The sequence below is a fragment of the Podarcis raffonei genome, chromosome 6 (assembly GCF_027172205.1).
Source record: "Podarcis raffonei isolate rPodRaf1 chromosome 6, rPodRaf1.pri, whole genome shotgun sequence".
NCBI lineage: Eukaryota > Metazoa > Chordata > Lepidosauria > Squamata > Lacertidae > Podarcis > Podarcis raffonei.
Genome location: NC_070607.1, coordinates 81,230,058 through 81,256,156, shown reverse-complemented (window position 1 = coordinate 81,256,156; position 26,099 = coordinate 81,230,058). Strand labels below are relative to the sequence as shown.

Sequence of the window (26,099 nt, the reverse complement as noted above, 5' to 3'; positions counted from 1 at the left end):
CCTGAAACTGTTCTTAACCTGAAGCACCCTTTAGCTAATGGGGCCTCCTGCTGCCCCTGCTGCACGATTTCTGTTCTCATCCTGAAGCAAAGTTCTTAACCCGAGGTAATATTTTTGGGTTTGCGGAGTCTGTAACCTGAAGTGTCTGTAGCCTGAGGTACCACTGTACTCCAATTTGTCAGATGACCCCACTCAGCGGTTTCATGTAGATGTTAACCAGCACAGGGATAAAATCGAACCCCGAGGAACCCCAACCATATATACTCATCCCTCCTCACAGACAAACACTGCTTTTCTCCCACCCCACTCCTTTATTTACCTGTCTTCTGTGGTCACCTCCTGCTCTGAACTCACTTTTCACTGAGCTGTAAAGCCAGGAGGTTGCAGCCAGCTGAATTCTACTCAGAGTAGGACCCACTGAAATTCATAAACCTCAGTTAGTCGTGTCCATTAACTTCAATGGGTCTACTTTGAGTATGACTTGCACTGGGTAGAACCCAAGTGTGTGTGTACGTACACACATGCACATGTCACAAATACAGTGGAATAGAGGCCTTTCAGCAGCGACGCCTGTTCCTTTGACAGAAAACAGGAAGCCAAAAGTCTCTTCTTCAAAGATTCATTTCTAAAATAGATTGCTCATCTTCTACCTCCACCCACAAAAAGGTCATGCTGTTTTTGATGCCTTGGCCTGCAGCTATGGAACTCTACCATGAAGTACAGTCAGGGAGGTTGGGGTTGAAGAATGTTTCTCACATATAGTGTAATTATGCTGTAAACTTGTGTCTTGACCACAGCTCTTCAGCTTTGCAGTTCCTGCTTAAAGTATGGCATGTCCATTAGCTGAGACCCCTATTAATACTGGTGCATCTTGTAAGACCTTGCCTCCCAAATTCCATGTGCTTCTTTCTGTTTGAATGTGGTTTGAACTTGTTGCATCGTTGTTATCTATATAATAGACAGCCCACATTCTTATTCTTACTTTTCAAAAAATATTATTTCTATTGCTGCCCCAAATAGAACATGGGCAGCTCACAAAGCAAAAATTCAGACTACAATGAACATGCACAACTGCTAATATTTAGATAGTTAATACTCAGCATGTCTGTTAGCAACTGTTGAATCCCTCCACTCCCAAATAACGGAACAGATCGCACTTGCCATTTTGGTTTTCCTCCTGACTTTTGAATCCATAGTTCTTTATGTTTCTGACACCGACACATTTAATGCATCACATCAGCAATCGGAGCCAATATAAGACAATGGCTTGTTTCTCTCGCTACTTGAGGACCACAACCCAGGGCCACAACACCCTCAGTGGAGAATTAGGTTACTCTTCCTCCCTTACTTAACCTCTGGAAAGAGAAACCTTTAATCTCCACGGCTATTTGAGCACCTCGGGATCAAAAAATGTCTCTCCTTCGTCTCATAGTGGCTGCAAAGCCGACAGCAGGAGCAGGAGCTGACTCAGCTGATACAGAAACAAGAACGGAAACAGCAGCACAACACCCATGTTACAGATGAAAGGGGCGAGACAGCTGCTGCACACGGCATGCTTTTTCCAGCTCAGCGGATCAGAGGAGCTTACTGGCTAGTCACTTGGCTTCCAACCCGCTTTAAAAAAAGTTCTTCTTCAAGAAGCGATGCTGACGTACGAAGGAGGAGGTGGGGCAACGTAAACAGCGAGAAACCCTCAAAATGGTGGGTCAGAAAAGACTCAATAACATGGGAAGAAGGAAGCAAACTGAACGGTCAAGGTAACGCTTGCTAGGAAATGCTGACTAGCACAGAAGGAGGAATACAGCCTGTATATATGAGGATACATGAATGTTACTGGTATCCAGGCTGCCAATAAAGCCAGCAGCAAAATTTACATCAGATCGGAATGGTCTGGAGACACAAGCCAAATGGTTTGGTTTTTTCACTCCGGTATCTCAACAGCCACTGTTTGAAAAGTTATCTGGCTGGTGACAACAAACTTCTGAACTATTCTTCACTCGAAAGAAGAACAGGCAAACTTCTCAACATCTGCATATCCTCGCTTCCTTTCACCCCCCACTTCTCTCCCCTCTCGTCCTGAAAAATGAAAAGGGGACCTTCAGAAATAAATCTGAAATGGTTCACAAAGAGACTGCTTACATGCATTTCCTGTCCGCTTGCATAAGAAACAGGAATGTCATGGTACCGTAAGTGTATGCTAATAAGCCAATTTGAAATCCTGGAATAAACACTATTATTATTTTTTTTAAGCACCCTCAGCTTGCCCTGTTCCACAAACCTCTCACCTGGTTTTAAAAATATATATTGACATCTTGTGACATGCCATGTGGAACTGTCATTATATTGCACCATGCTAGCTTTTCTTTAGAATTGCAAACAGGAAGGTCTGTGCTTGAAATAATTCTTAAAAGCCAAATAATTTTTTTCCTGATGCTGATGAAAGGAGAGAGCTTAATGAATGATGACAAGCTTGCATTAATATATGCATTTTCTGTTTATGTGACCAATGCAACACAATACAAAAGAAATGGATTAAATACCTATTCAGGGCCAGCTAATGCTATAGTCTGAGCAATCTAATTACATTAAACAGATATATGGGCTTTTAGACTGGAGTGATTAATACGGAAATAAGCTGATGAATCAATTTGGAAGTTTTTACTCATTCCAGTGCCAACACATTTGCCAGTCTAGCCAGCTGAAAGAGGAAAATGCATATTTGTGCACATATTGTTGAGATATTAAGCCCCTCGGCCATGATTTGCCAATCTGGTTCTTAGTGTGAACTCCCCAATCCAAACCACATCATGCTCAACTGTATTCCAATACCAGTGTCCGAAACTCACCTTGTTCTAGGTGCGTTTTGCAACAGGGAATTTCATTAATGTGAGCAGTTTCTGAGCTCTGCGCCTAAGATTTCAGATTAAAACTGCTGAGTAGAAGGAAAAGATGACCTTTTTCTGCCTCCCCACTTCTAGCTACTCTCTGAAGACTAGAGAAGAATACTATTATTATTAAGAATATTAGGGGGGCGGGCAGGTGAAGTACGGCCTTGTTTTTTAGCAGTCTTCAGATGAGGACTAGACCATGTGAAAAATGAACATCAGATTTTAGCTACAGTTCATTCATTTTCAGCTTTGTATTCTTGTTATTAAAAAAGCATCCCTAGACGCTCCATTGCGGCACCTCTGACCTAGGTTGAAGGTGCCATTTAGCTCCTAGCTTTCATATCTCGGTTTCTAATACTGGCCAATACATAAGCAAAGGACTCCCAAATAGCCTCCGGGATGAACAGCAACAGAAACTTCTGCAGAGTACTCTGTAAGCTCTAAGAAACAGGGAAAGGGCTCAGCCCCACTCCTCAATGTGGACAGTAGGAGCCTTTCCTTTTAGTCGCATCAGCTAATAGCTCCAATCCTTAAGCCAAGACACCAGAAACTTATGCCTAAGCACAGATCAGTGGAGAAAGACAGAGTCAGACGGTCAGCAGTGACCCTTCATCTCCTCCTCAACTGAAATAATCAGTTGCTAACCAGGTGCTTCTTATTACTTTCTGTTCCAATATGCCTGCCAAGCTCCAGTCCTAGGCCAAGAGAAAAATAGCTTTAGCTCCTTGTGCTGCACTGCCCCACACTTGCATTGCACAGCAACACCTAGGGAGCGTTTACACATAATCATCAACACAGCACAAAAGATTAAAGCGTTCCAGACAAAAATCTAGTAATGCCAGTAAGATGTGTTGCTAAGACCAGGTAACATTCCGAAAGCCCATGTCAAATAAAAGAACTCACTTGGCACTAAGCCTTGGAAACTGAATCCCAAATATGGGGCAGCATTACCTAGTACAGGAGTAACTAAGGTGGTGACCTCTGAAGGCTGTGGACTACAATTCCCACGAGCCCAGGCAATCATGGCCAATGAACATTGCTGATGGGAGTTTAGTCCAACCACCCTGGAGCAGGGGACCAACTCTCATCCGCCCTGACCATTGCCCATGCTAGCTGGGGTCGATGCAAGTTTTAGTTCAAGGTCTGAAGGGCACCTGATAATTCAGTTTAGGTCCCAGTCTCATGACACAATGGCCGGATGAAGCTGATCATCAACAGATCAGTGCCAAGTGCCCTTTCCAGCATACTGAATTGCTCCTTAGCATTGTGGAGAATGAAATTAGTTGGGCAACGGCTGGAGCTCAAATGACACAGAACTTACTGTGAAGATGATGAAACGAAGAGCACACAGGCATGCCTACCACACAGGAGTGAGGACTGCATTGACCATGTTCATCCTGAAGGATGCCCTTAGCCGAGAAAGGGACAGGGTGTGTGCAATCTTTCTGCTCTTAGTCAATCCGTCACTTCTAAATACTGTTTTACAGTCCTTAAAAGTAAGAAGAACAGTGACTTATATCTCACAAGGTTCAGAGGGGTAGCCATGTAAGCCACTTGCAGCAAACACCATAAGGTGACTTGGGGCATCCTGAACACCAATTAATTGTACATATTAAAATTCTTCAAGGTGCCGGACAAGACGAGTCGCTGTGTCTGCTGCAACAAACCAACATGGCAACCCCTCTGGAAATTGTTAGTTGCCAAGATGGCGCTGTTAGCCTCACTTTGAAAGATGAGGGAAGCACAGCCCTGATTCAGAGGCAGGGACACAGATCATGGGGTCCAGCTTACTCAGCAATGTCCAAGATGACTGGCATTAGCTCTCCACGATTTCAAGGAGGGGACATTCCCAGCTCTGCATGGAGATGTGGGGATCAAACCTGTGGCCTTCTGCAAACAAAGGAAGTGCTCAACCATTGAGCTCTTTGCAATGTGGGTGAAGAGCAGACATTTTCACTTCTCCTAGCATGAACTGTGCTTGCCAACAAGGCAACTGGCCACTACATTCCCCCCACCCCACCCCAAAGGCAAGAACAGATTTATTCAGCACTGGTTTCATCTTCTAATCTCGGTAAGTGATTTCCACCCCCTCCTTGCAAACGTTTAGGCTAATTACTCGGCATTCCTGTAAGTGATGGATGACATTATACTGCACTTCTCATCATTTATATGAAGAGTGGGTGCAAAGTATTTGAAAAATAATCAAGTTTTTTTCTCTTTTCTTTTATACAATCAAGTAAAGCAGAATGTTTTTCAGAACCAGCATGAAGGAGGAGGTGCCAGGAGGTTTTTTAAAGCAGGCGTTGGGCATGTATGCTTCTCAGTGACTGAAATGCACCAAATGAATATTTTAACGAAAAAATGTTTTAGCTTAAACGACATTGGGCAGAAAATGGGTTTCCAGACCAAATGATATTTGCTTCGTTTGCTCATGAGGAGTCATAAACTCGCTGGATAGCCGTGTGCAAGTTCATTCCCTCTCTCATCTACATCCGTCATGAGAGCAGTCTAAGCATAGTAAGCAATGCAGAAAGCACACATACACATATAAAGACTGCACAGCTGTACCTTGTGTAGTACATCGCGAAAGGATATATATAATTATATATTATTTGCACTGAAGTACTTATCAATTTCAAGCTCCAAGGCAAGTGTGTTCCCATAATTTTACCTCCAACACAATAGTTATGCCACCTTTATATGCACAGTTCACTGAAAGTTCTTTTGCAAAGCCAGTTCGAAGTCACCAGAGCAAAGGAGGACGGGCGCTTAATATGGTTCTACCACAAGTTCAGTGCAATATTCGGCTTCATTAACATTACTCATAAGTGCTTTATGTATTGCTTGTTTTCAGATTGCTGTAGTAAAGTTCACTAGCCGTGATGATGCAGTAATACTTTGATAGACTTGCAGGGGAAATAAATTAGAGGAAATCATTAATGTATTTTCCCCTGCAATACTAGCAAAATATGACTTTAATTTTTTTCCCATGCAAGAGATTAAGCATCACTAAGCTTCTGCATCGTAATTTATGTTATAATCTCCATAAAGTAATTACTGGTTATAATCTCCATTTCAGATGTATGGGAATTAAGACGGTAAGGCCACCAATTCTGTAAACCTCCACAGGTCCACTCTAAAACAAGAAGTAAGCCACATGAACTAATTTCTGCCTATAACCCAGAGTTACGTTTATTAATAATAATTATTATTACTGTTATTATTATTCTATATCACCCTTCACACGAAGATCACAGGGTAGTTTACAATATAAAAACACAAAAATGCGTAACATTTTTATAATATATTTATACATTTATGTATAATATAATTGTACATTTTATAATAACAAACAGGAGCAATACCTTCCTCCTCCTCCCCCCCATTTAAAAGTCCACAAATTATTTAATTAGCTAAAGGCCTGGGAGAAGAGGAACGTTTTTGCCTGGCGCCTAACAATATGTAGCAAAGGCACGAGGAGAGCATTCCACAAGTGGGGAACCCTTCCACCAAAAACAAAGAAATCAGCATAGGGGCAAATTAAGAAGCACAAATGAGTAGGAAATATTAACTGCAAGTCTACTAAGCTAACATGCGATCAGGTTCACATACCATTTTAAAGCACAGTTGAATTTAAGTATGGTTTAAAGGTAAACACACAGTATGGTGGCACACAAGGCTAAAAGAACAGCCCAATCCTGCTAAACTATGGTTTTGCTCTCCAAACAAACCATAAGTTGTAACAAAGCTTTGATGTTGGATTACCACTTGTCATTTGTTCATGGGAAACCAAACAATGACCTCTAAGAATCATAGAGTTGAAAGGGACCTGGAGGGTCATCTAGTTCAGGCTTCCTCAACCTTGGCCCTCCAGCTGTTTTTGGCCTACAACTCCCATGATCCCTAGCTAGCAGGACCAGTGGTCAGGGATGATGGGAATTGTACTCTCAAATCATCTGGAGGGCCGAGGTTGAGGAAGCCTGATCTAGTTCAACCCCCTGCAATGCATTACAGTGGTACCTCTGGTTACATACCTAATTTGTTCCGGAGGTCCGTTCTTAACCTGAAATTGTTCTTAACCTGAAGCACCACTTTAGCTAATAGGGCCTCCTGCTGCTGCTGCGCTGCCAGAGCATGATTTCTGTTTTCACCCTGAAGCAAAGTTCTTAACCCAAGGCAGTATTTCTGGGTTAGCGGAGTCTGTAACCTGAACGTATGTAACCTGAAGCATATGTAACCTGAGGTACCACTGTATATCATATTTGGATGAAATGGCCAAGGCAAACCATGGCTTGGCTCTCGGAGGTGCAGCAGCAGGCAAGGAGCAAGATATTAGTCCTGTGCGCTAGCAACACTGCACATCCACCTTTAAAACAAAGCTATGCTTTAAAATAAAGCTATAGCTTTAAAACAAAACTATGCTTTTCTTGGGAGAAAAGCGATGACAAACCTAGACAGCATATTAAAAAGCAGAGACATCACCTTGCCAACAAAGATCCGTATAGTTAAAGCTATGGTTTTCCCAGTAGTGATCTATGGAAGTGAGAGCTGGACCATAAAGAAGGCTGAAGAATTGATGCTTTTGAATTATGGTGCTGGAGGAGACTCTTGAGAGTCCCATGGACTGCAAGAAGATCAAACCTATCCATTCTGAAGGAAATCAGCCCTGAGTGCTCACTGGAAGGACAGATCCTGAAGCTGAGGCTCCAATACTTTGGCCACCTCATGAGAAGACTCCCTGGAAAAGACCCTGATGTTGGGAAAGATGGAGGGCACAAGGAGAAGGGGACGACAGAGGACGAGATAGTTGGACAGTGTTCTCGAAGCTACTAACATGAGTTTGACCAAACTGCGGGAGGCAGTGGAAGACAGGAGTGCCTGGAGTGCTCTGGTCCATGGGGTCACAAAGAGTCAGACACAACTAAACAACATGCTTGATTGTGGTTCACAGCAATAGGTACACCAAAGCAAGGAGGAAAAAGCATAGAAAACCAAACTGGACAATTACCTGCAACCTCTCAATATTTCTTTACCAGCTTTTCAAACCATTTACAGCAATATAGCTTTGTGCATCTTTAAATAGGGGTAGGAGCCGGGATCAGTTTTCCTTATTTTTATACGCATTAGAGTGCACCTGTTGTATATATCCTACCTCTAAATCCTCGTGTATTTTAATCACGGCCACAAATGCTGGACAACTGTTTTGAAGCAGAAGGGCTGGTGAGACAAAGCATAGCTCAAGAGAAGTGAAGGGCTTTACATAGCCATGGCTGCTTATACAGAGTGCTGGGCAGAGGAGGGGATCAAAATCCTGTGTTGGCACTCCACGTGTGCCCAGAGAATAATAATTATGCCAAGATGTACAGATTACGCACATTAAAGACAGTCTACATATATTAAGCAAAAAATAAACAGAATAAAAATACATGGGTGTATTTTTTTTTTAAAAAAGGAAAGAATGGAGATTAATAAATAGATCAATCGGTCAAAAGGAGGTTGAATACTCTTGGAGCATATTCTTCCCTAATATATAATTTCTCCTATAAAGTAAGCATTATAAATCAGTATGATTTACCTCTAATGCATATATTAAAACAATACGAGCAGGAGCAGAGCCCTAGGACTGCAATTTCTTTTAAACTGTTCTTAATACTGCATTTTTAAATTGCTGTAAGGATGGGTACGAAACTGACCATATAACAACAAAAACAGCAACACAACTAGAACAGTTGCAAAATACCTAACATATACCTGAGATCTGAAATCAACATATTAAAAAAATAATCATCAAGAAGCAACAGGTTTTTACCACGTTCGGTAAAGAAGATCCACTTTATTATAAACTTAACCTGTCATCACCTCCCCCTCACTATCTCTCTCTCTCACTCATTCTAATGCGATGTATTCCTTTGGCAAATTATCACATTTTCTCCTATCCACCCTTTTACAAATGGCAATGGTTTAATCTCCCCCCACCCCACTTTTTTTTTGGCCAGCAAAACGCTTGCTGTTATGACCACACACGAAACTAATTCTTTATGCTACACGTTTAACGGAGCCATCTATAAAATTCAACAGAAAAAATACCAGATCCTGTGGGGTCTCATATTCTATAACCGGTGTGATAATTTATACACCCTTTTTAGTCTCAGAACAACAATATGGCCTAGTCCGAGAGTGTGTGACTGGTCCAGTCTTACGCCAAGAGCTTTGTAGCTTTGTTTACAAAGCTATTGTACTACCAACCTTAACTATATGCTTGTGAAACATGGACCACTTACAAACGCCATCTCCAACTCCTCGAAAGATTCCATCAATGGTGTCTCCGAAAATTTTTACACATCCCTTGGGAAGACAGGCGAACTAGTATCAGTGTATTGGAAGAAGCAAAGGTCACCAGTGTTGAAGCAATGATTCTTCAACATCAGCTTCATTGGACTGGTCATGCTGTGCGGATGTCTGATGATTGTCTTCCAAAGCAACTACTCTATTCTGAACTTAAAAATGGAAAGCGTAATGCCAATGGATGACAAGAGAGGTTTAAAGATGCTCTCAAGGCAAATCTTTTAAAATGTAGTATAAATACTGACAAATGGGAAACACTGGCCTGTGAGCACTCCAGTTGGAGAACAGCCTTTACCAAAGGTGTCATCGGCTTTGAAGACACTCAGACTCAGGACGCAAGGGAGAAATGTGCTAAGAGGAAGGCACGCTTGGCAAATCCACACTGTGATCAACTCCTGCCCAGAAATCAATGTCCCCACTGTGGAAGGATGTGTGGATCCAAAATTGGCCTCCACAGTCACTTATGGACTCATTGTTAAAACCGTGTTTATAGAAGACAATCTTACTTGGCTACGAGTGATCGCCAAAGAAAAAGACGACCCCAAGAGCGTCAAAGGTGCAAGGGGATTTGAACAGACTTATTCCTGCTCCAGTCCAATGTATTCTGTCCATGGTGTTACCCTGGCTGCTGATCAAAGACAAGGGCAGCCTGTTCAGACAGACCGCTGCTGTCTGAGATGTTATTAGATATTACCCACATACCGTATTTTTCGTCCCATAGGACGCTCCGTCCCATAGGACGCACCTAGTTTTTTTGGGGGGAAATAAAGGAAATTTCCCCCCCTTTATTCCCCCCCCCCCAAAAGCAGGTCGGAGAAACCGAACCAGGTCGAGGAACAGCGGGATGGCGGCGCTGCGCCTCCCTGCTGTCCCCCGAGCTTGTGGGGCTGGCCGATGTCTGCCCAGCGCGAGGGGCGCTCTGATTCAGGGTGCCCCGCCCGCCGGGCGGCAGGCTGCTATCCGCAGCGTGGGGAGCCCTGCGGGGAACTCCTGCAGGGCTCCCCACGCTGCGGATGTATGCCCGGCGCGAGGGGTGCTCTGCTTCAGGGTGCCCCGCGCGCTGGGCGGCAGGCTGCTATCCGCAGCGTGGGGAGCCCTGCGGGGAACTCCTGCAGGGCTCCCCACGCTGCGGATGTGTTCCCGAAGCGCCGGGCGCCCTGAAAGCAGAGCGCCCGACGCTCCGAGAAGCAGGCTGCTATCCGCAGCCTAGACATCCCTGCGGGACCTCCCACAGGGCTGCCTAGGCTGCGGATGTCTTCCTGAAGCCTGGAGAGTGAGAGGGGTCGGTGCGCACCGACCCCTCTCGCTCTCCAAGCTTCAGCGGAAGCCTGCATTCGCCCCATAGGACGCACCCAGATTTCCCCTTCATTTTTGGAGGGGAAAAAGTGTGTCCTATAGGGCAAAAAGTACGGTACATGCAGACCCATCTTGGAAGCCTTCAGATCTATTACTTGCTTTTGAAAACAAATAAATAAAACCGGAGATTTCTAAACTGATTGGCACTCAGATATCTTTCAGGCCATTATGTTCCTTCCCCTGCATGCTCCATTCAGTACACGAAGCCTTGCTCTAGATTCCTTGGTTGTTGGCTGCAAAGTAGAGAACCCACCACAGGGATATGCCTGGCAGGCAAGATCCTTCAAGCACTGTGTGCTTTTAAGATGCTTGGAAGCAAAGCCGGCTATTCAAGAAGGCTTTAGCCGAGTACTTGCCCTTTTTGTGCTATGTTCATGCCGTTCTCCTTGTAAGCTAATTGGCTGGTTCACATGCAACAGTAAACCACAGTGTAGTGCCACATGGACAAGTCCCAAGCACTCGCCCTCCCTGCATGGCCAGAAGGAAGATGACATCTGTGGAGTTTGCCTTTGGTTTCAAAGAACCTTGGCTTAACATTACATGAGAAACAGGAATCCTGGTTTAAAACAACAGTCGCGGTACAAGCAAACATCAACCCATGGCTTATAAAACTGGCTTGTTTAAGTCTTCCTCCAGTGGGACAAGGGAGGACACGAGGACAAAGCTTTGCTCAGGGCCATCCATGTAGCTCTAAGCTGAGCCAGGGATTACAGTGCCATGGGCACAGTGGCACTCTTGAGGACCTCCCTTGGTGCCTACAAAGCCCCTGGCCTGGATCTACCAATGCCCAATCACTGTCTCTTTGCCATGAGGTGGCAAGGGTAGTTATACTGATCCCCTTTACAAAGCATAAAGAGCTGACGGGGAAGTTGGAAGAGGTACACTCTCTCTCACTTCCTCTTTCATCTCTATGTGCTTTTCAGATTGTACCTAAGCAGCTGAACAGAAAGTGGAGCAGATGAATGGGAAAGAGGTAGTGATCTGGGACACCAGTGGAAGGAAAATGGAAAAGATGTGCTTACATATCAGATTTCATAAAATGGCTCCTCTGGAAATTGTATAATTCACCCCCCCCCCAAAAAAAAAGAACCATAAAATCACACACCACCTCTGTCTCCATTGACTGTAAAGACTCATGGATTCTCTTCAGTGCAGCCATGGAACAAAAGTGTGCATCTGAGGCATGGATTGTTATGGGTAGTCAAATTTCATAAACTTTTTTTTTTTGTAACAAGGGCACCCCCTTAAAACTGCCATCAAATCACAGGTTACCTCTATGTCCACATATATATTCTGCAAGTCAAACAGCCAATAAATAATTTCAGGATGCTGAGTTTTGTCCTCATGTGATTCTGTGCTTGCTGGCAAACAGAGAGAACACATACAGCTCTGAAAGTAGTCACCTTCTGGTTGGCACTTAAATTATTATTTTTTTAAAAAAAATATTTATTGAGATTTTACAAAAACATAGGTTTGGAAAATACAAAGAAAAACATAGTAAAAGAAAGAGGTAAAAAAATAAAATAAAAAAGACAACCAAAAACATCATATAAAATAAAAAATAAAAATAAAAATACAAAAAAGACAGATGAATAAAAAAGAATTAAAAACAAATCCATTTTTTATAACTTTAAGTTCATTAGCTTGTTTCCTTGACCTCCTCACACCTCCCCTTTTTGTATTCCCAGTTAAAGTAATCAAGTCAGCAAATACTTACCCTCTTTCATTTATCTTAACTCTATATCTTAACATATTGTACCTCTATATTTTCATCCTTTATCAATTCATTTTTGCATATTCTCATAACTTTGTTGCTAAATGCCACTTATTTCCAATCCAACATCATTTTTAACATTCATTAATTTTACAGTGTTTCTGAAGATAGCCTTTAAATTTCTTCCAGTCTTCTTCCACCAACTCTTCTCCCAGGTCTCGGATTCTGCCAGTCATTTCCGCTAGTTCCATACAGGTTGGCACTTAAATTATTGTCCCATTTGTATCTTACTTGGAACACCTAAAGTTAGTTTTGAAATCTCAAACCATTTCAGCCTAGGTGCTGTGTCCATCACAGCCCTTTGTGACAACTCTAAGCCACCTAATACCGCACAAGATAGCAACAGATTATCACCAACAACATTTAGTCATGTGAATGATCCTCATTCCATTCACAGCGTACAATCTAACCACAGGCAGCTATTAATGCCCTATGAAGGGGTAACCTGTTTCAACAGACGGTAATCACAGTTACACGGTAGTTTTGCTTCTGTAAGAAGTTACCTCCGCTGGCAATATGCTAGCAGAAGTATTGGTTATGCATAGCTTGGGATATTCCTGGGTTCAGGAGCAGTTTTTGTTAAAGGGTAGTTTCTCTGCCTTTCAGGCCTACTGCAGAAAACAGAACCAATACACAACATATAATAACCGACTGATCACAGAAAAGGGTGGCAAGTCCATGAATGAGATGAGTTTTACAATTGAGCAGTAAGTGAAAAGAATAGGCTGTAAGAACAAAAACTTCGCTCCACCCTCTCCTAAGTCCAGTCCAAGATTAACAATAGTAAAAGGAAGGCTTCTGATAATTCTTCCTGCCATATCTTTGGTGGGACAGCAACAAAACAAGTCTCTGTGCATATCAAACCAGGCACTAAATCAAGGTGACAACAGCCAGCAACTTTCAGCTTATCCAGTGCCAAAACAGTGAGCCCCAGATAAAATCAAAACACATGCATAGATGACACTGGGAAACATCCTCCTCCCAATCTGGTAAAAACATGGTCAATGGTGGGAATTGTAGTCCATCATCTAGGTTGGAGACCCCAACCCTCAAGTGTCTGTTCTGTTGTACTAGCTGGTTGATCCTAGCTGGTAAAGCTGTCACTTGTTTCCTTAAGAAACAGACTAATTTTTGTCATCCCAAAAGAACTGACTGAAGTACTGGGTTAATTTCCGTTTTCCACATTTTGTAATATTTAGGAACAAATTTGCATGTGGCATTTTAGTCTGGAGAGGATGAGTCACCCGAGCTTTGAAAATGATGAGTTCATTTTAAAAGTAAGAACCCATTAAAATTAACACACTGGAAAAGTTGCAGACAGATTAGAGGGTTGGCTTTCAAAATTAATAGGTCCCAAACCACCTCCTCCTCCTCCTCCACTAGATTTTTACAAAGATTTCGAGATGCAAGTTTCCAAAGAACATGGTCTGTAAAATGCTGGCTTCCAGCTGAAAAATATATCCATCCCAGCGCCCAACGCTCTAGGCAAGTAGAAAATTGTGACCACGAGAAAGAAGATTACAGTAGTACAATTTGTAGGCCTTTAATCTTCTGCTGAATCCAACCTTATTTTCAAAAAAGCCCAATTTCTACCATTACAGAACTTTCTGTGCCTGAATAACTCGTGTAGATTAGGATGGCGTGCCCAAACTATATCCACAGAAGTAACGTTATGCTCTCTGACGCTGCTGTAGAGTTCACTATCAGAGTTTTGGATGTTTCTTACAAACTGTTTAGGATTTGATTATACCAGAGACCAATATTACTTAACTGAAAACCTCATGGCATTTCAAATAAAATAAAATGCTGTTTTAATTCAACATTAGCTTAAAGGCATGAGGCCTTAGAAGTGCTCAAGATTTTAAGAGACCAAACTCTACAGAAGAGTATTGCAGGTTGAATGTAGACCACAAGCTGCTCCCTTGCATCTATTTTCAATTCTTAGGAACTTCAGTAATATTAATTGCTACTTTAGCAGGAAATTCTCTTCAGATACCACCCTCTTGCTTATAAAGAAATTGCCAAAACTTGCTTCCCTTGGCTGCCAGCTATTGCTCAATATCCTTCACATTGAGAGTAAATACGCCAGAGATATCCATGTACTAAATGACATGTTCTGAAAGGCACACCATTAGCTTTGTCAGAAAGATTATCACCTACTTAGAAGCAGTGTTAGAAACTGAGATATTAAAGCTAGGAGCTGAATGGCACTTTAAACCTAGGTTATGGGTGCAACAACAGAATGTCTAGGCGCACTTTTTTATAACAAGAATACAAAGCTGAAAATGAATGAACTGCAGTTAAAATCTTATGTTCATTTTTCACATGGTCTAGTCCAGGGGGAGGCAACCTAAGGCCTGTAGGCCGGATGCAGCCCAATTGCCTTCTCAATCCGGCCCGCAGATGGTCCAGGAATCAGCATGTTTTTACATGAGTAGAATGTGTCCTTTTATTTAAAATGCATCTCTGGGTTATTTGTGGGGCATAGGAATTCATTCATTCCCCCCCCCCCCAAAAAAAAATACAGTCTGGCCCACAACATGCTCTGAGGGACGGTGGACTAGCCCACGGCTGAAAAAGGTTGCTGACCCCTGGTCTAGTCCTTCCCCTGCCCACCCCCCTAATATTCTTAAGAGGGTCTCTTCTCCAGTCTTCAGAGAGTAGCTGGAAGTGGGGAGGCAGAAAAAGGCCCTCCTTTCCTTCCAATCTGCAGTTTTAATCTGAAATCTTAGGCACAGTACTGTGTCCAGAGCTCAGAAACTGCTCACACTAATGAAATCCCCTGTCGCAAAATGCACCTAGAACAACAGGAGTTTCAAACACTGCTTAGAATATGGTTACCAGATTTTTTTCAATGAATCCGGGGACCCTTTTTTTTTTTTTTTGAGAAGCTGAGTAGCAACAGGGAGTCAGTAGTGGGGATGGTGAGGCAAAAAACCCTGGGCCCAAGCACACATGCATATTGTAGAAAGGTGCAAAGCCCTTCTTTCGCACCCTGTGAAGCATAAATGCACAGAGTTTTTAAAAAACTGGGCAACGGCATGTCGCCCACCCGTGACTCCTGAGCCTACCCCCTTTGTTTTGACGGATCGGGGGTGGCTCGGGAGTCATGGGCAGGCGGCCATTGCCCAGGAGGGGTCAGCCTGTTAGTGCAGTTGGCTCTGGCTGGCTTCAGGAGATGCTCGCTGCTGTGGCGCAGGAAAAATGGCAGGCGTCATGGCAGCGAGCAGTGCTACCAGGCTGGTTCTGGGCTGCTGAGGCTGCTGCTGCCACGTTTCCCGGGGACAGATTTGCAAATCTGGGGAAATTCCGGGGATGGAATTTGTCCGGGGACAGATTTGCAAATCCGGGGACTGTCCCCGGGAATGTCTGGTAACCCTAGCTTCAAAGTACCCTTTAATCTGGCTTTTGCCATTGTCACTAAACTGGGCCTGGCCACCATGCTGCTCAGGAGATATTAATGGACTACAAGTTCCACCAAGTTCAGGTGGCATTGTCAATGGCCAGGGATGGTGCTAGTTGTAGTGCAACAACATCTAGCTGGTGCCACGCAGGCCACCCCTGCTCTTTCTCTGATACACAGTGTAAGCCTTGGCATGCTTGTTTGCATGAAAGTCCCACAGCTTTCAATGGGCTTACAGCTTGGTTTAGCATTGCAGCTGGCTGTTTCTTTCAGCCTGCGAGCTACTTATGCCACAATTATATGAACATAAAGACACCTTGCTGAATCAGGCCAGTGGTCCACCTCATCCAGTAACCTGTTCTCACAGTAGCCAACCAGAGGCCTGTGGGAAACCAACAACCAAGATGTAAGAGAAAAAGGACTCTGCCTTGCAGTTTCCAGCAACTGGTATTCAGAAACATTACTGCCTCCAACTTAGAAGGAAGCACAATAGCCTCCCTCGTGGCTAGTAGCCATGAATGGTCTCATTCCCCATGTTAACATCACCCCATATCCTAAAGTCTAGTTCTCTCATCAGGTGATAAATATGCGTCTAGACTGCGCCACTTAAGGAGGAGACTCAAGACCAAAGTAGATGTGGCAATAATTGCATGGGTGCAATTAACTTGCATGTTTTTTTGCTACACATGTAGCAGCCTCAGGGGATCCTCCGACAGATCCAGATCACAGAGGCTGGGAGAGAAGAGTTGTAACCCTTTTCCACGAAGTTCCTCTTTGCTTAAGAAGAGAGAAACCTCCCTTGGTGCCAGTGCAGGCTTCTTCCCTGGTGTAAATAGAAGCCATTGATTGAATGATTGATTGATTGATTTTATACACCACCCTATACCCAGAGGTCTCAAGATAAAATCAAAATATAAAACCACAAAATACATAATCACAATAAAAACAGCAACCCAATAACCCCCCCATTAGGGGCACCTTTCGTTGGGGTCACAGGAAACGGTAAGATTAAACTCTTATTATTATTTTTATTATTTAAAAATTTAAATCCCACTTTTCCTCCCAAGGGCAGCTCCTTAGCACCATCCTCTGCACTCATGGTGCTTCACAGACTCCTATTTATGTTTTGTTTTAAACATGCACATTTCTAGCATTCATGCAGTTAAATCACAGAGACTTCAGTCCAAACGTAAGATAGCATTCAATTAAAGTGTGTCTCAACATACGAAGCGGAGATGGATAACCTGAGCCCAATGGCCATGGTTGATAAACACTGTCGTCCCACCACATGTGGAATTCAGCGAATTCATCAAGCCCTGGCCCAAAGTCCAAAGTACACCTGAAGTCCGTTCGACCACATCAGGTCTGGTCTGTGCATACAGCAGAATGAGATGGGTTTGGTTTTCGTATGATGGAATTCTCCCCCATAGGAATTCTCAAACACAGAAAACTGGATGTCAAAGAGGGTGGTTTTAGCATCATTCTCTCTACACATCATTCTCTTTATGCGTAGAATTTCCTCTCCCCAAAGGTAGGTATTTGCACGGGGAAATGCTCATCTGCACTCTGAAGGGATACGACCAAGATGTAAGTTTACTGCCTCATCAGCTGCTTCCCAGAACGAGACCACTGTTGCTTCAAGAAAAGTAGCGAGCTATTTTGAGTATTTTCTGAGACATTGGTACAGGCTGGAAAACAGATTGGATTCTTTGCCTTTGTCCTGGGCATCCTTCCCAAACTCTTATGCCCTGAAGAATTTGTGGCAAACCATCTGGCACAAAAATGCCAAAGTACTTTGAGTGAGAACCCTGTGTCATATTCATTCATGTCAGATTGTGTAATATATGAACAGGGAACTGATATTTTATTCTTTCTCAGAAAGAAATGTCTCCCCTCTCCCTTTGGTTTCTCTCTCTCTCTTTCTTTCTTTCTTTCTGTTCCTTCTCAAAATGCTCACATTTCATTGTTTAATATGGATTATCACTGCTATTGGTCAAATGTACTTCACCCCATGGGAACAGGGAGAAGATACAACCTCAAAAATTATAAGTGATGCCAGAAATAACATGAAGAGGGGTATAAATACAGCCAAGTTAATAAAAGTATGTATTATTATATGATACTGCATGAAACATTCTCATTTCTGCCAGAAGGCTCACCTCTAGGCTGGAGTTACATGTCAGAGACTGATTATCCCCAACGTGTTTTAAGGATCAGCTCCTTCTATGTGTTCCTTCTATGTGCATTATAGTGTTGCTTTGCTTTTCCCCCCAAACAAAAAGTGTGACAGGTAAGTACATGGCTTTTCAGTTTTATTATGCAATGACTTCCCAGAAAAACCCATCAAGCTCTTTAAATTCAGGGATGGTCCTTTAAAAAAAACAAAACCCCACACCAAAAAATTGGAATTTTTTCCAATGCCCTAAATAGCAATTAGGCTCCGATTGGTATTAGTCCACTAAAACAAGTATGTTGTGTTAATTTTTCATGCAACATAAATCCATCAAAAGGTTTTTTCCCCCATTAGCCAAAAGTAGTTGAACTGAAATATTTGATTAGGGAGGAAAAATCAATAAAGCACATTCAATAAATCACGGAAGCTGCCTACTTGCAATTTTTCCTGGTTTCTCCCTCCTGTTGAAGCCCCTACTCAACATCCCAGACTCTTCCAGTGCCACCCAAGCTATACATATACATAAATATATATATAGCCAGACACTTCCATAGATTATTACAGCTGGCCTTTAGTGCTGGCATGAAAATAGTCGCTCAGCTAGTAACTTTTGGCAAATCAGCACAACCACCAGGCAGAAAAGCTTCTGGAAGAGGAACAGATTGTGCTGTAATTTATCTGCATGCAAGAATTTGTTTTCACACAGGTATGCATGGGAAGTAAACATTTGTGTAAGCTTGACATGTCTGTGGACTTACTTGCTAGTGTTCAGCACACATTTACTTTTATGTAAAGCCACAGATGTGGTGTACATAGACCACCATTTCACTGCACAACTCAAGGCAAGGCCTAGAACTCCACCATAGGCAGCTGTTCAACAATGATTTTAATTCTTCCTAGACCTTGGGATTGTAGTGATTAGTTATTTCCAATGGAGGAGCGCAAAAGGATAATCAGAAAATGTAACACTCAACATATAGTCTGGAGTTTAATGCATACTACATGCTTCTAAAGACAGCATACTCTTTTATTAAAAGTTCATGTATAATAAATAATAATAATAATAAACAACTTTTATTTGTATCCCGCCCTCCCCGGCAGAGACCGGGCTCAGGGCGGCTAAGATCAAATATAAACATTGATATAAAATCAAACAATAATTAAATAACCTCTTAAAAACAAATCAGGATAGAATTAAAATCTGAATTAGATGGCTTTCTGCAGGATTTGGGTTGGGAGCAGTAAATGCTCATCAGGTCCACTGTGTACACTGATTTATATGATCCTGTGAGAATGCTGGGAGGCCTCTTTCGTACTAGTTCTTATACCAAAGGGGAAGGGGAGTCAGGCTGAGCCCTGACCAAAGGCCTCTAAAGGCACTCTAAAGGCAAGTAGCCTATAAAACCGCCTATAAAACTATAAATTGTTTTATTCCAGTCTTATGACCAAGGTAAGGAAAGACGTAACAACCCCAGGCCCCTTGAGCCCCACATAAATATTGGATAACGAGTTTACCGCAGGCAGGGACCATTTCAAAGGCATCTGATATGGGGGAACAGGGCAGTGGGGGGAATGGGGTGTTTGCAGGCTGTTTTCAATGATGTTTCAAATATATACAATTCCACTTAAACACACAGTGCCGTGAAAGGTAACTCCTGGGTAAATTGGGAGTTGCCTGTACTACATTATTAATATTGATTTAGTGCCAGCCTGGGTTCGAAATGAGCAGGATGCCAGGCACATTTTACGCCTAAAGATTCTCCATTTGCGAGCACCTCCCGAAGTCTGGGTGCCATTTTTCCCCCGTGGCTGGCACTCAAGGATTACTGAAATGTATGTGCTTTGAAGCCTCAAAGTACCGTGTTGGCCCGAATATAAGCCGCACCCGAATATAAGCCGCACCTTTAAAATTGGGGAGCGGGGGGAGAAAAAAACAGAATACCCGGATATAAGCTGCTCCATTCCTCGCTGCTCCTGGCTGCACACTGGGCGGGGTGGGGGGAGCCGCGCTGCGTTGCCCCTTCTTTGCTCTCTCCCTTCCCAGCCTTGGGGGAGAGGACTGGGGAATACGCGTGGGGCAGTCGCCGCTTTGCCACGCTCCTGGCGCTGTTTGCCCTGTGCTCCTGGCTGCATACTGTAATGTCGCGAATATAAGCCACACTTTAACTTTTCACAGTCAGAATTGGGGGGGGGGAGGGAGGGAGGCTTATATACAGTATATGTTAAGGATCGACAATATGTTTCACAATAAAGAGTTGAGGGTTTTGAAAACTGAAGCACGGTGCCAATATTTTTATTGTAAATACCAAATTAAACATGTATTTACAATTTCTGCTAAAAATGTGACATTAACACTGCGTCACTTATGTGAATTGCGTATTAGTTTGTGCTGATCGAAATAATAAATAAAAAGTGTTGCCCCCCCCAAAATGGCGACTAGACGTTCTGTTTTGGCACCCACAATCCAGGTCCCAGAAACCATTTGGCTCCTATCCCAGTTTCTAACACTCGGACTGCCCGCAGCAAACTGGATTCTAAACCCAAAAGCAACTGATGAAGCTGTTTCTCAGACAAAGGACCTGCGGCTCTCCCAATGTTTTGGATTCCAGTTCCAGTGCCAACCAGAATGGCCAAAAGTCAGGGAGGACGGGAGTTGATGGCTACGCTCTACCTCCACGACTGGAGGCAGTATGTCTCTGAATACCAGCTGCTGGGAGCCATAAGAGGGAAGACTGCTGCTGCGCTCATGTTCACTTGCAGACTTCCGATAGGGATGCTAGAATGGATGGGACACTGGCTTGATCTAGCAGCCTGTGGAGGGCCACAGGTGCTTTGTTCCTGCCTTCTAGGATGAACAGTATCTTATTCCAACAGCATCTTTTTCCAAGGTTAGCTGCGAACCTTATTGCTAAACCAGAAGTGGAGAGGAAGGAGTACAGTGATTCCTCTGGTTGCAGACAGGATCCGTTCCGGAGCTCCAGTCGGATACTGAGGTTTCTGCAAGTGGAGGGACCACTTCTGCGCATGCGGCCGGAGAGCGCTTCTGCGCATGCGGCGAAACCCGGAAAAATACTTCCAGGTTTGCCTCGTACGTATCCCGAAGGATACGTAACCGGAGATGAACGTAAGTAGAGGTACCACTGTACAGCTGTGGGGCAAGGTGCCATCCCACTGATTTGTAATTTGCTTCTGCCACATGGACTATACCACAGGTCTGTTTGTTTTATGGGTGTTACACACACACCTGGAAGCCCACCTAGAAGCCCCCAAAGGCCAGCAGCACAGAGATGAAGCGAATGCATTTGGCCAGGTAAGAAATAGTGAAGGGAAGACCACTGTGGCAAAGGTTGTTTTGCGGGTGCGGGGAGGACAGATGAACATGCGACTGAGGAAAGTCTTTGAAAACGAAGGAGTTTATTGAGAACAATTTACTGCAAAGGCAAGCTGGCTTGATAAAAGAACGTGGCAATGATCCCACATGCAGCATGTACCTTTGTGTCAAAACTGAGCAACCCACCCACATTTCCACTGAAGGACTTGGTGAACCTAAATATTTCAAACTGCTGTGAAGTTTGCTGGTTTATTCAGGAACTGGATGACTCTGTGTAAGACTGAAGCGGGGGTGGGATGGGGGAGGTTAGGCAGTTCAGCTTCATGGTCTATTCAGTACCTGACAGCTCTACTGACCCCAGCACAGGTGAGAATTTAAGTGTTCTTCAGTGACAAGTGCACTAGAGAAAACATTTAGACGCATTTCTCCAAGGCCAAAAGATGCCAGTGTTTATTTCTGACCTGAACTGAACTTGAAGCTGCGATCGTGGAACAAGTGTAGACATTTTTCTAAGAATTAGCAGTTAAGTTTTGCAGCACTCTCTTAAATGTGCCTACTGTGCTTTTAGCAGCAAAGTGCTCACAAATGCTGTGAAGTGCTACCACATTAAGGAGTGATTTTATGCAAAGCACATGGTGTAAGACTAGAGAGAGAGTGGAGCAGCCACCTTGACCTAATTTCCTTACTTTGGCTGACATAATTTACCATCCAAGTGATACTATACAACAAAGCTACGAGGAAAGGACAAAATTAGATTAAAGCAAGAGTAAAAGCTACACTGGTCTAATGCATTTTGCAAAGTCCTTTCTGAGTGTTGTCCCTTCACGGTATCTTCTGTTCCAAGGACATTTGGGTGGGGGGGTAACAAAATTCTCACTTTCATAACACACTGAAGAACATAAATGCCACAAGAAGAATCACGGAATTGTAGAATTGAAAGGGACACCCCAAGGATCATCTAGCCCAACCCCCTGCAATGCAGGAAAAAGAGCAACCCCCTACCCCAAGGCATGCACAAACCTAAACCAATTGTGTATCCCAATCCTACTTGCAGCTAGGTGTGTTGAAACCGGCTGAAATCAATGGGCTTAACTCTGCAAAGGCCTACAGTCTTGATTTCTAGTTCAGTGGTGCAAACATCATTGCTCACCTTCCAAGTTATGCAAAATATTTCCCTCAATCCTTCATAACATAACCGGAAGGAAAGGAATTGATTTTGCAACCTTTCCATTCTCCAAAAGCCCCAGGGCAAGGTATAAATACATTCACCTCCCCTGCAAAGGAGTAGTAGCAAAGCCCAATCTCTCATATTGATTTAGCCTGGCAGCATATGAACTAAAACCCCATCAATATCCATTAAAACACATCTTACAAACGCCATGCCAAAACAGATGCTCATTAAAGAATTGGGGAGAAAGCCCTCCTCTCAACCACACCATTGATTCACCCCAAACCCCGAGGCAGCAAAATATTTGTACAAGTATTTGTGCACGGTTATTAAAAGATATACGATCATTTTTTATAATAATGACAACTGATTTCAGTGACTATTCTTGCCTGCTACTTCCTACCTAATGCAACTTACTCGAGGAGAGAATTGTTCCAAAAAACTTGTTAAATATATGAGCATGACTCCAATCTTCAGACCACTGTTATGCAATAGTGTTAGGGAACATTTTCAAAATTAAAGTCAGCATTATAAAGACTGACCAAAAAAAGGATTAAAAAAACCAGTTTCAAGCTAATACATACACATGTATCACAAAATATCCACACACAAAAAGATATTCAGGTTTTTCAGGTTCCAGGTAGGCTACCCTTATTAGTACAGGAATATATAGGAATATAGGACAATAAAGCAAAATATGCTTGTGGAATTGAGACGCAAACAACTCTTAATGTCCTTAGCCAGGGAAGGATGTAAAAAAGGTTATTTAATTCTAAACCTAGACTACTGGAAAGACAAGTAGAGTAACACTCTTCTTCACAAGGGGAAAAGGGATTACTAGAATTATTTCTTGGCGGGGCAATACGATGGGCTCGACTTTTCCTGTTGTAGGAAGCTGTTAATTAGGGAAGAACAAACGGAGAAAAGAGTTATCCTAAGCAGATTGCGCACAGACATGTCTGGGAGGGCATGCCAAGAGTCAGCCCCCCCCCCAGCCCCCAAGAAACCTTGTACAAGGGGGCAGAGATGCTGGAGGGGTTTGGAAAGAAAGAGGGGTAGAACAAGGATAAAAACAACGGAACCTCTCTCACGCTTCCCAAAGCAGAGGTGTTAGAAATGAGATAAAAATGAAACACACCAACGAGACCCACAATTGTAGCAGCATAATCTCTAAAGGGCTCGACAGAACATGACAGGGAGATGCCTCAAAAGGGAAGCTGACCAGAACCGGAGAGCGCACACAATGCGCTCCCTTCTATGTCTTCTATGCTAGCCAAGCAACAAGGGAAAGGGGGTCAGAAAGTAGGGCAGGAGGAAGGGGGGCTCTCCATACACACACACAACCCAAAATTAAGGCTGAGGAGAAATGCAGTTTTTTTAAAGTAACACAAAACTCTATTATGAGTGAGAGGAAGGAGCCGGGGCAAGGAGCCCGAGGCAAGGGGCGAGTCTCTAGGGCAGCAGAAAAAGGAGTTGGGGGTGGAGAGGTGGGGAAGGGCGGACAATGGGGCGGCGGCGGAGGACGGAGGAGCCCAAGCTCGCTCGGTCGCGCTCCCGGGCGCCGGCGCTGCCCGCCTGGCTTCTTCTCCGCGCCCGGCCCCGGCTCACCTGGTAGATGGCGGCCCAGCTGTCGGCCTGGTCGAGCCGGCGGAACTCCTTCTCGATCTCCATGGCGTAGGGGGCCCGGGCCCGGCCGGGCTCCTCCGCCTCTTCCTCCTCCGGCTCCTCCACGGCGTCTCCCGCTGCCCTGGGCTGCTCCAGCTCCGGCTGCTCCCCGGAGCGCCGCGGCGGCTCTTGCTGCCTGCTCTGCATGGGCAGCGCCTCCCCTTCCCTCCGCTTCTCCCCTTCCCTTCGCCAGCCCACGGGAAGCGACGCAAGCGGCCCGGCCCCCGAGCCTTCCGGGACGGCCTCCTCCTCGCCGCTCGCCGCCTCCCCCAGAGGCGAGGCCGAGGAAGGAGGGCGCAAGGAGGGGAGAGGGCAGGGCGCGCAGGGCGGAGTCTGCCCGGGGTGGAGCAAAGAGCTCGGCTGAGCTGGGCCACCCAGGGCAAAGGGGCGGGGGAAAGAAGCCAAGAGAGCCTCTGAGCGTGTGCAGAGCACCCTCCAATAGCTCGCTTCCTGGGATGGCCGGGGAGGGGGAAGTTGCGCAAGACGGAGGCGTCGGCTCGCTCGTGCATGTTGCGCTTGAGCTCTGCGGCGTTTCTCGTTTTGGAAAAGGGTTGGGCTCCAGTGCAGGAGATTCCCGTGTTGGTCCAGGCTCCTCCTTGCAAAAGAGAGAGAGAGAGAATTGCAAAGGGATCCCCCCGCCTCCACACCGCCCGCTCCTTTTATTGTAAGAGGTGGGCGATTTTTGTTGCGTTTACTTTCGCAGGTTTCCCCCCGCGACCCCTTTACTGCCGGCGCTCCCGGGCAGGAGCTGGCTGCTCCCGTTCTGGGAAAGCAGAGGATCTAGATTCCCCCCCCCCCGCCAAAGACAATATTTGTGGGTCTAGTGGCACCTTCGAGACTTCATAAGCAGCGGCGTAGCCAATGTGGTGCCGTCCAATATTGTGGACTACAGCTCCCATCAGCCCCGTCCATAATGCTCTGGCATTATGGGAGTTGTAGTCCCAACTTTTTTTTTGTGAAGGGTTCTTCACGTTGGGTACCCGGGGAGACGAGAGACCACTTCATCAGATGAACGCCATATTAAAACCTATTTCTTTTATGGTTTCTAGTGGCATGAGCATGTTAATCTGTTGCAATAACAATTACGAAAGAGTTGTGAACCTTAAAGAATAACCAATTTAGTATGGCATAAGCTTTCATGGGCTACATCCCACTTTGTCCCACGTTGCAGGTGCATATACATATAACTGGGGGGAAGGGAATTGTAAATAGTCGGGTCACAATGAGACAAAAGTGTAGAAAATACAAAATGTGATGGTTATATTAACCTGGACCATTCACACACGAAAACATCTACTTTGCATCCATGCTCAAGGACTGCTGTATGCAACTCATTACTCTCTCTGGCCTGGTTCACAAACTTATTATTATTTGAATTTGTCATTTGCTTTTTCTTGCCCAGGCAACTCCAAGCAATTCACAACCGAGCCAATAGACGGAACTACCCACATTGATATACATTAAATCCAAGAGGGGGAAAAAGAAATAAATTAGAAACATCCCACCCACTTCTAAAAGGCCACAGATAGTTCAAGGTCAAAGGCCTGGTTATAGAAGAATGTTTTTTGCCTGGTGCCTAAATATATATAACAATGGTACTCTCAGAAGAGCAATCCACAAGAGGGGAGTCACTGCACAAAATGCCTGTTCTTGTGTTGCTACCCCCCCCCCAGCCTCTTGTGGAGGGGCCACACGAAAAAGGGCCTTGAATTACCGTATGATTGCCAGGCCCAATGCTTTATTATACAGTACTATGGTTTATTAAACCATGGCTTATGGATGAACCCAGATGAGCACCTGGACTACGACTTATTAACTATGGTTAAAGTTTTCTCATTAACCGAGATTTGGTGTACAAACCTCCTGGAACGTTAACCATAGCTTACCATTATGTGCAAACTCAAACCTCCTTCTTAATCGTGATTAATGAGCCATCTCTGACCAAAAGCTACGGAGCCACGAGTGAAGAGTAGCAAAAGAATTCCAACAGCTCTCT

The 26,099-nt window shown here is 44.3% G+C and overlaps 1 protein-coding gene across 2 annotated transcripts in view; it reads right to left on the bottom strand.

Annotated features, from left to right (window-relative positions):
* PTPN1 (protein tyrosine phosphatase non-receptor type 1) overlaps positions 1-24,399 on the bottom strand; it is an 85,855-nt gene extending 61,456 nt beyond the window's left edge. The window contains exon 1 of one of the 2 annotated variants that reach the window (XM_053394246.1): positions 24,047-24,399. In XM_053394246.1, coding sequence (XP_053250221.1) covers positions 24,047-24,250 — 204 coding nt within the window. In that variant the 5' untranslated portion in view covers positions 24,251-24,399. The remainder of the gene's footprint in view (positions 1-24,046) is intronic. The other variant, XM_053394245.1, reaches the window with a different exon arrangement.
* Between the last annotated feature and the right edge of the window lie 1,700 nt (positions 24,400-26,099).